General features: G+C 50.3%; 1 protein-coding gene across 1 annotated transcript; it reads left to right on the forward strand.

Moving 5' to 3' along the window:
* The first annotated feature begins 279 nt into the window (after positions 1 to 279).
* On the forward strand, positions 280 to 684 carry LOC132864574 (histone H1-like). Its single transcript, XM_060898004.1, has one exon. The coding sequence runs from the start codon at positions 280 to 282 to the stop codon at positions 682 to 684; it is 405 nt and encodes a 134-aa protein (XP_060753987.1).
* Positions 685 to 10,312: the final 9,628 nt, after the last annotated feature.

A 10,312-nucleotide genomic window follows, 5' to 3' on the forward strand; every position in this document is an offset into this window, starting at 1 on the left:
CATGCTGGAGTTCGGGAGAAAAGAAAAAGCCTTTTTCTCTAAATGTGTGCTTGATCGCTTTGGATCTTGTCTTAGGAGTCTTATTTTCACCAAGAAATGCCATGAGAAAACACAACTGCAAGCCTTTCATGGAAGCGCACTCACTCAGCGGCAGCGCGGTTGAGTCTAAAACGTTCTCATGACCGCTTTTAAGACCAGCCCCCCCCGGCTGAGGGGAGGGAGGTTCCAAAATTTTACACACAGCGTTTCACTTGCTTTCTCTACTTAGCTCCGAGACAGATGGCAGAAGTTGCTCCCGCGCCTACCACTGCCATGCCAGCCAAAGCACCCAAGAAGAAAGCAGCTTCAAGGACCAAGAAATCAGGCCTGAGCATCGGCGAGCTCATCATCAAAGGGATTTCTTTGTCGAAGGAGAGGAACAGCGTGTCCCTCTCCACCTTAAAGAAAGCTTTGCAGGCCACTAGATATGATGTGGAGAACAACAACCACCGCATCAAAATCACTGTCAGGAAACTTGTGGCGAAAGGCATTCTGGTGCGGACCAAAGGGGCCGGTGCGTCTGGCTCTTTCAAGCTGAAGAGGAAGCAGACTGAAGGCCAGAAGCCCACTGAGAAAGCTGCACCCCCAAAGCCAAAAAGGCAGCCACCAAAAAAAACACCGTGGCTAAGAAGCCCAAGAAGGTAGCGGCCAAGAAACCTATTGTCGCCACCAAGAAATCTCCTAAGAAGGCGAAGAAGCCCCCCACTGCTGCCAAGAAAGCCAACAAGAGCCTGAAGAAGGCAAAAAAACAGTGACCCCCAAAAAGGCTGCCAAGATCCCAAAGAAGACAAAAACTTCTAAGCCCAAAGCCACAAAGCCCAAAACAGCCAAGGCGAAAAAGGCAGCCCCCAAAAAGAAGTAAACATGTTTGTTGGTTTGTTTGTTTCATGTTTTCTTTCCCTAAATGGCTCTATTAAGAGCCACCCATGCTTTTGGTCAAAGAGTAGTATTCCATATTTGCTCTTGATAGAAGATGCTGCTGATTGTTTTAGTGGAGCTGATTCCTGCTCTCCAAAATGGTGACAGGAGGGTGTTCGGATAACATGAACTAAGTAAGTGGTGAAGAAACTAATAATTTTTAATCTAGCCACATTCACTGGATATGAGCAATCACACGCTCCAATTGGCTACTCTACTACTACGCTATCAAGTCAAGTCAAGTCTATTTGTATAGCACTTTTAACAGTAGACATTGTGGCAAAGCAGCTTTACAGAATTTGAAATGAATTAAAACATGCGCTAATTTTATCCCTAATCTATCCCCAATGAGCAAGCCTGTGGCAATGGTAGCAAGGAAAAACTCCCTCAGACTACATGAGGAAGAAACCTCGAGAGGAACCAGACTCAAAAGGGAATCCATCCTCATTTGGGCAATAACAGACAACATGACTATAACTAACAGCTTTAACATGAAGTCTGTTTCACTGATGTTATAAATTCTTCATTGATGGAAACTTGAGTGCAAAACTGTTCATGACAACTGCAGTCCTAAAGTTAACTGTAGTTAACTGTAGTCCTCAGCCATAAAAGCATTACTGTAAGTGTTCAGAGCATCTTCCAAGTGCGACTTTCAACTGTCCATATGGGGCTGTCCTCCACAGGAGCGATGTGATGAGACTCCAGCCAGACATAGAGCATCAGGATGGATCAGACAGGTCTGAGGAGCAGAAGAGGTTAGCATCTCAATCTCAGAATTGACATGTAACTCAGAGGAACAGATGGGGGGGAAGAGAGAGAAAACACAGGTTATAAGGTATGTCCAATGTCACATAAATAAGTAGGAACAGTATACATTTTGCGCTGAGTACAAGCAGGGACTCCGGCAAAACTAACTATGACAGCATAACTAAAAGGGGAGAGCCAGAAGGCAACACAGGCATGAGGGCTCCTGATCAGTAATAAGTTCATCAACAATTAGTGCTTTAGATGTAAGAGATCTAATATTTAATAGCCCCACCTTTAGATCAAAGGTGCTGGTAGCAGCTGTACAGTCAGTATGATCTAATTTGATATTAATTAGCTTGCTGGAACAAACTCTAGTATTTCTACTTTTTTGTTTAGCTTGGGGAACAGACACAGTCTCGATGTAGTGGGCCCTAAGTGACGACTCTGTGCAGCTAGCAGACAGTCAGTTTAGCCTGTTCATCCCGTGGGCGAGCCTCAGCAGTAGTTTTGGCTCTATGCTTATGCTGCCAAGTCATCAATCATTTGCCCTGCTGTGAGGACTCTAATGCTGGAGTTGGGGAATTACTAACTCCACCTAGGGCATCCAGACTTTCCCCTGAAGAAACTACACTGTTCTCATTCTCACTAACCCTCTCTAAAGTCTGGATATGCACCTCCAAAGCTGCAATCTCTGTCAGAGAGCTAACTAACCTGCACTTATCACATATAAAGCGATCACTAGTGATGGAGGAAGAATGGCTAAACATCCTGCACTCAGCACACTAAACAAGCTGAAGGTGTGCCATATTGAATGGATTCACATACCTTAATTGAGGATCTGTTGATATTAAAGCAGATCCAATGTGGATGACCTCCACTTGTGGTCTTTACACTGGAGGTGAAAAAAAAAAGAAAGCATCCATGAAGCCTCACAGCAAGAAGATTCTGGGTTCAAGCCCAGGGACTGAAAGGGACCTTTCTGTTTGGAGTGTGCATGTTCTCCCTGTGTCTGTATGGGTTTCTCTCTGGGTGTTCTGGTTTCCCCCAGTCGAAAGGTATGCAGGTTAGACTAATTGGTGGTTCTAAATTGACCGTAGGTGTGAATGGTTGTTTGTCTCCATGTGTCAGCCCTGCAATAACTGGGGAACTTGTCCAGGGTGTTCCCCGCCTCTCACCCATAGTCAACTGGGATAGGTTCCAGCTTGCCTGTGAACCTGCCCAGGATAAGCGTTTATGGATAATGGATGGATGTTCAGATCCAGTGGGTGATTACTGGTTGTGGCAGTTCGTATGGGTGGGTGGAGCACAGAGGACAGCATGACAGAGATCAGGGTTTGGAATAGGGCTTTTATTGCCACAGTTTTCAGTGAACAATATTTGTCTCAAACAGATAGACACACACACACGACAGGGTTCTTGTTCGGGGATGAGCTCCTCTGCTCTCGCTCTCCCTCCTTAAGTAGGGCGCGGTCACTGGGAAGACACAAACAGGTTAATTGCTCTCAGGTGTAGTGATTCTGCCACTTACCTTCCCTGACTCCGCCCTCCTGTCACAGACCGGCGCTTGACCATGCCCCCGCTGCCACATACCCCCACCTCCCGACTCAGGCCGGGCAGCCGTCCGGCCTGCAGCCGACTCCCCCCCCCCCCCTTGATGGAAGAGGAAGTCCACCACGACCATCTGCGCCCCCGGCCTGTGGACCACCTTGAAAATAAAGGGTTGGAGTGCCAGATACTAATGGGTGATCCGTGCGTTGGCATCTTTCATGCGGTGGAGCCACTGGAGGGGCGCGTGGTCCGAACAGAGGGTGAAAGGGCGCCCCAGCAGGTAGTAACGGAGGGCAAGGACCGCCCACTTGATCGCCAGACACTCCTTTTCAATGGTGCTGTAGTGCCCCTCACGCACTGACAGCTTCCTACTGATGTAGAGGACGGGGTGGTCCTCCCCCTCCACCTCCTGGGACAAAACTGCCCCCAGCCCTCTGTCCAACGCGTCGGTCTGCAACACAAAGGGGAGAGAAAAGTCAGGGGAGTGTAAAAGTGGCCCCCCCACACAGTGTAGCCTTTACCTCTGAAAAAGCCCGCTGGCATTGCTCCGTCCACTGGACCGGCTCTGGGCCCCCCTTTTTAGTGAGATCAGTCAGCGGGCTGGTGACGTCCGAATAATTAGGTATAAACCTACAGTAATAGCCAGTCAGCCCCAGGAACTGTCTCACCCCCTTTTTGGTCTTGGGCCTCGGGCAGGCCGCAATCGCTGCCGTCTTATTAATTTGGGGACGCACCTGCCCATTGCCCAAGTGGAAGCCCAGATACTGTACTTCCACCCGCCCAATCGCACACTTCTTTGGGTTGGCTGTGAGCCCCGCTCGCCTCAGCGACCTAAGGACGGCCCTCAGATGTTCAAGGTGCCTCGGCCAGTCATTACTATAGATGATTATATCATCTAGATACGCGGCCGCATAAGTGGCGTGGGGGTGGAGGACTCTATCCATCAGCCGATGAAATGTCGCGGGTGCCCCAAACAGCCCAAACGGAAGTGTGACGAATTGGTGTAAACCAAACGGTGTGGAAAAGGCCGTTTTTTCTCGGGATAGTGGAGTCAAGGGGATCTGCCAGTATCCCTTCATCAAATCCAGTGTCGAATAAAAGTGAGCCGTGCCGAGTCGATCGAGCAACTCATCAATACGAGGCATTGGGTACGCGTCAAGTTTAGACACCGCATTGACTTTTCTATAGTCCACACAGAACCGGACTGACCCGTTGGCCTTGGGTACCAAGACCACCGGGCTGCTCCAGTCACTGTGGGACTCCTCGATGATGCCCATTTCGAGCATGGTCTCAAGTTCTTCCTGAACCACCTTTTTTTTGTGTTCGGGTAGCCTGTAAGGGCAGCTACGCACTACCACCCCCGGGGGCGTCTCTATGTGGTGCTCTATGAGGTTCGTGCGACCGGGCAGGGGCGAGAACACATCCGAAAACTCGGTCTGCAACTGGGCGACCTCCGTGAGTTGGGTCAGGGAGAGGTGGTCTCCACAGGGGACCGGAGAGGTACGGGATGCCAATGCCCCTTTTTGAACCTCCGGCCCCAGCTCCGCCTTCTCTGGAACCACCGACACCAACGCCACGGGGACCTCCTCATTCCAGAGTTTCAGCAGATTGAGGTGGTAAATCTGTAGCGCCCCAACCCTGTCCGTTCACCTCACCTCATAGTCGACGTCCCCGACTCGCCGTGTGACCTCAAAGGGTCCTTGCCACTTGGCGATCAATTTGGAGCTCGAAGTGGGCAACAGTACGAGTACTTTATCTCCCTGTGTGAACTCCCTAAGGCGCGTACCCTTGTTGTACAGGCGGGCCTGCTGTTCCTGGGCCTGCCGCAAATTCTCCTGGGTTAGGTGGGTGAGCGTGTGGAGTTTTGCGCGCAGGTCCATAACGTATTGAAATTTGTTCTTGCTTTGTGAAGGTTCCTCCTCCCAATTTTCCCGCAGCACGTCTAGGATGCCGCGCGGCTTATACCCATATAATAATTCGAACGGGGAGAACGCCGTGGAGGCCTGGGGAACCTCTTGCACTGAGAACAACAAGGGCTTGAGCCACTTATCCCAATTACGTGCGTCCTCGCTTATGAATTTTTTAATGATATTTTTGAGGGTGCGGTTGAACCGTTCTACTAAACTGTCCGTTTGTGGGTGATACACACTGGTGCGGATCGGCTTAATCCCCAATAACCCATACAGTTCACGCAGTGTTTATGACATAAACGTAGTGCCTAGATCAGTCAGAATCTCTTTCGGGATTCCGACTCGGGAGATGATGCGGAAGAGCGCCTCTGCAATACTGCGTGCTGAGATATTGCGCAGAGGCACTGCTTCCGGGTATCGTGTTGCACAGTCCACCAGAACTAATATAAAGCGGTACCCCCGTGCTGACCGATCTAATGGCCCGATGAGATCCATCCCAATTCTCTCAAACGGGGTCTCGATCAATGGAAGAGGGCACAAAGGTGCTTTTGGAATGGCTGCTGGATTCACTAACTGGCATTCGTGGCATGCCGTACACCACCTATGAACATCACCGTGAATCCCCGGCCAATAGAATCGGGCCATTATTCGGGCTAGTGTCTTATCCTGCCCTAAGTGTCCAGCCATGGGATTAAAGTGAGCCACCTGGAATACCAATTCCCGGCGGCTCTTTGGAATCAAAAGCTGCGTGACTCGCGCTTTAGTTTGAGTGTCCTGCGTCATTCGGTATAACCTATCCTTCATAATTGCGAAGTAGGGGACGGACAGGGTGGCGTTTGGCTGGAGCGTTTGACCATCGATTACTCTCACTTGGTCAAACGCATGTCGCAGAGTCTCGTCTCGCGATTGTTCTAATGGGAAATCCACGAGGGATTCCCCAATAGAGAGAGGAGGAGCCGACGGCTCCTCACTCCGACGCGGAGATGATGTAGATGGCTCTGTGACAGCTGCTCCCACCAAAGCGACACCGGGACCTCCCCCTGTCAAATGGCAGGACCCACTCTTTACTAGGCGTGTCATTAAATCCCGAAATCCCGGCCAATCAGTCCCCAAAATTAAAGAGTGGGTAAGGCAAGGACTAACTGCCGCCTTCACTATAAATTTTTCCTCTCTGAAAAACATGTGGACTGACACCAAAGGGTAGCTGTGAACATCCCCATGCACATACAACACCTTCAGCCCCTGTGCTCCCCCCAGTGCCTCGTTTTGCACCAGGCTTTGGTGAATTGAGGTCTGGTTACAACCAGAATCCACCAACACCTGATATGTATCCCCTTGGATACTCACCGGTATGCGATACGCTCCGGCCCAATCGAGGGCAGCCTCTGGTGTGTCGGGGATCCGAACCACCACGCCCACTTCCATCGCCGTGCACTGCTGTTGAAGGTGGCCCGGCTCCCCACAGTGCCAGCAAACCGGCCCGGGCTTTCCCTCTGCACTGGTGATCTGGGGCTCACTCACCTGAGGTGGGGGAGAGACAGATACAGAAGGGAGAAACGGGAGGGCACCACGGGTGCAGCGGGCCGGCTGAGGTGGTGCCGGCCCCTGCCTCCGCGGTGGGGGAATGGGGCGAGGACAGGACACAGGAGGAGGGGGAGAGAGAGAGAGAAGAGGAGAGAAGATGCCATCTGCTGTCCTGCCATCGGGACAGCCGCCAAATGGTCCTCTGCCAGCTCCACTGCCTGATCCAGCGATGCCGGGCGGTGGCACTGGACCCACTCCGCGGTTCCTGCTGGCAAGCGAGCAACGAATTGTTCCAGCACCACCTGATCGATGATTTCCTCGGCGTTGCGGTTGTCTGCCCTCAACTACTGCCAGCAGGCGTCCCGGAGCTGCTGGCCAAACGCGAATGGCTGGCCGATTTCCTCCAAGCGCAACGCGCGGAAGTGCTGGCGCTGCTGCTCTGGGGTGCGCCCCACGCGCTGGAGGATGGCCCGGCGGAGGTCCGTGTAGGCCAGCCGGCGGTTGGCGGGGAGCTGTAGCGCGGCCAGCTGTGCCTCTCCCGTTAGCAGGGGGAGGAGGCGAGCCGTGCGCTGCTCCATCGGCCACCCCGAGGCTTCGGCGACTTGCTCGAAGAGCATGATGAATGCCTCGGGGTCGTCCTGCGGGCCCATCTTGGTGACGGTGAGGGGAGACGGGTAAGACGGGTAGGAGCACTGGTGGACCCCGCTGACGCAAGGAGGTGCCGGAACGCCTCTTGATCTTCTTGTTGGGCCAGCACCAGGGCCTCAAAGCGTCGCTCTTGCTCCTTCTGGAGGGTGACGAGCACCTGGTGTTGGCTTTGCTGGGCCGTGGCAAGGGCGTGGACCAGGTCGGCGAACGGGGAGGACTCCATGGGGCTGCTTGGCTGGTGCTCCACTTTTCCGGGTTTCGGCACCACTGTGGCAGTTCGTATGGGTGGGTGGAGCACAGAGGACGGCAGAACAGAGATCAGGGTTTGGAATAGGGCTTTTATTGCCACACTTTTCAGTGAACAATATTTGTCTCAAACAGATAGACACACACACACATGACAGGCGTCTTGTTCGGGGATGAGCTCCTCTGCTCTCGCTCTCCCTCCTTAAGTAGGGCGCGGTCAGTGGGAAGACACACAAACAGGTTAATTGCTCTCAGGTATAGTGATTCTGCCACTTACCTTCCCTGACTCCACCCTCCTGTCACAGACCGGCGCTTGACCACGCCCCCGCTGCCACACTGGTGTTTGACAAACTCAGACTTTTGAATTCATTATATATTCATTAGACTTAAACCAAAACACTCTATGCCTGAGAACCTCCCAGATCTACTCCTTTACCTCGCAAAAAAACTATTAACAAAAGGCTTGACTAAACAGATATGTTTTCAGCCAAGACTTAAACAATGAGACTGTGTCTGAGTCCTGAGCACTACTTGGAAGGCTCAACATTAACGGTTGTCCGCTTGTCTAGGACAAGTGATACTTTATGTCGGACAAGTTCATCGTCTCAGTTACTTGTCCGATCGGACAAGTGCCAAAATACGCTGATATTCGGGTTACATATCAAATTTATCAGTTTATTCACATGATTTCCGAAGCATCTCACTCGACATATTGTTTTGATGAATCGCCGGATGTTTCTATTCAGAAAGAGCGACGTGCGCATACGCAATATTTCACTTGCGAAACCGGCAGTGTTGCCAGATTGGGCGGTTTTGAATTCTACTTTGCAAAATATGGCTTGGGCTGGTTGAAAAAAATTGGGTGGGTTTGACGTTAGTTCGGCGGGTTTTTATCAGATGTTTATATAGTTTCACTACCACTAGAAAGCAGAGATGGGAGAGAATGTAAACACCTAAGCCGAATGATGTTCTTGAATATGCAAAGGAAATCAGGAAAAACAGCTATCTTTGGTCAACTGAGGCAAGTCATAGACCTAGTTTACCCAGTACCCCTTAGGTATTTTAAACAACCAAAAATGAGCATTGGCCTAAATTAATCATTAACAATAAACATTAATCTCATTAAGTATTATTTAAACAAAAAAAAGTCGATGTAACTGTAAGACTAATATGAATGTGTGTAATGTAGTGCAGAAACTGAACTCATAAACTAGTAAATAAAAATGACACAATCCATTCTCCATTTTGTCTTCTCATGTTACATTCAGCCATGCATTGTAGCCTAACTTTTTTTTTTAATTGAAGTATATAAAACAGGTACAATCTAACAAATCCACAAAAATCAGGATAACAGATGAAGAAAATACATGGATGTAAACAAAAATAAATTAAGCAGAATAACTAGGTCTATAAAATTAATAAAACAGGATAAATAAAAAGATAAATAAATAAAAGACAAATAAAAAAGGCGGCACGGTGGTGTAGTGGTTAGCGCTGTCGCCTCACAGCAAGAAGGTCCGGGTTTGAGCCCCGTGGCCAGCGAGGGCCTTTCTGTGCAGAGTTTGCATGTTGACCATGTGGGTTTCCTCCAGGTGCTCCGGTTTCCCCCAAAGACATGCAGGTTAGGTTAACTGGTGACTCTAAATTGACCATAGGTGTGAATGGTTGTCTATTGGCCCTTTTCCACTACCCTTTTTCAGCTCACTTCAGCCCGACACGGCTCGCGTTTCGACTACCAAAAAACAGCACGACTCAGCTCGCTTCAACCCTGCTTAGCCCCTAAAACTCGCACCGTTTTGGAGTGGGGCTGAAGCGAGCCAAACCGTGACGAGTGAGGCTGGGGGCGTGAGCAGACACTCCCCTGTGCACTGATTGGTGAGGAGGAGTGTCCTCACATGCCCACACATGCCCCGCGAGCACGCTGGGATCTGTAAACACCGCAAACCCGGAAGGAGAAGAATTACGAATTACGAGAATTTCTGAAGCCTTATGCGCCTCGCCTCATCTATACGCTCTTGCCAGTATCTGTTGGTGTTGTCGGTGACAACAAGCCACAGAACCAAGACCAGCAACACTAACGACTTCATGTTTATTGTTTACTATTCGGGTCGTGAGACTACCACTTAAAAGCTCACTGATGTCACTGTTTGCGCTGCTTAACGACATCACCTGACGTCCACCCACTTTCGCTAACTCCACCCAATGTGTCCACCCACTTCCAGCCAGCATGGTTCAGCGCGGTTGTAGTCGAAATGCAACTCCAACAGCCCCGCTCAGCTCGACTCAGCCCAACTCAGCACGGCACGGCTCAGCCGTGTTTGTAGTGGAAAAGCGGCATATGTGTCAGCCCTGTGATGACCTGGCGACTTGTCCAGGGTGTACCCTGCCTTTTGCCCATAGTCAGCTGGGATAGGCTCCAGCTTGCCTGCGACCCTGTAGAACAGGATAAAGTGGCTAGAAATAATGAGATGAGACAAATAAAAAATGAATAACCTCAGCAATGCAGATGTTAGATATGCATCATAGCCTAACATAGCCTACAGAATATTATGCGTGTGCATCACCTACTGGTGCATGTAGGATTCAGAACACAGCAGATGATTGCAGAGTTATAATCTGATTGAACCATACGGAGCCGAGTCCCAGACAGCAGATTTTTCGTGTATTTGCGTCAAATCAGATTTGCTTCGTGTATTTGAGCTGGAAAGTAAATGGTCGTGTATGTTTGGTTT

Source organism: Neoarius graeffei, chromosome 17 (assembly GCF_027579695.1).
Source record: "Neoarius graeffei isolate fNeoGra1 chromosome 17, fNeoGra1.pri, whole genome shotgun sequence".
Taxonomy (NCBI): domain Eukaryota; kingdom Metazoa; phylum Chordata; class Actinopteri; order Siluriformes; family Ariidae; genus Neoarius; species Neoarius graeffei.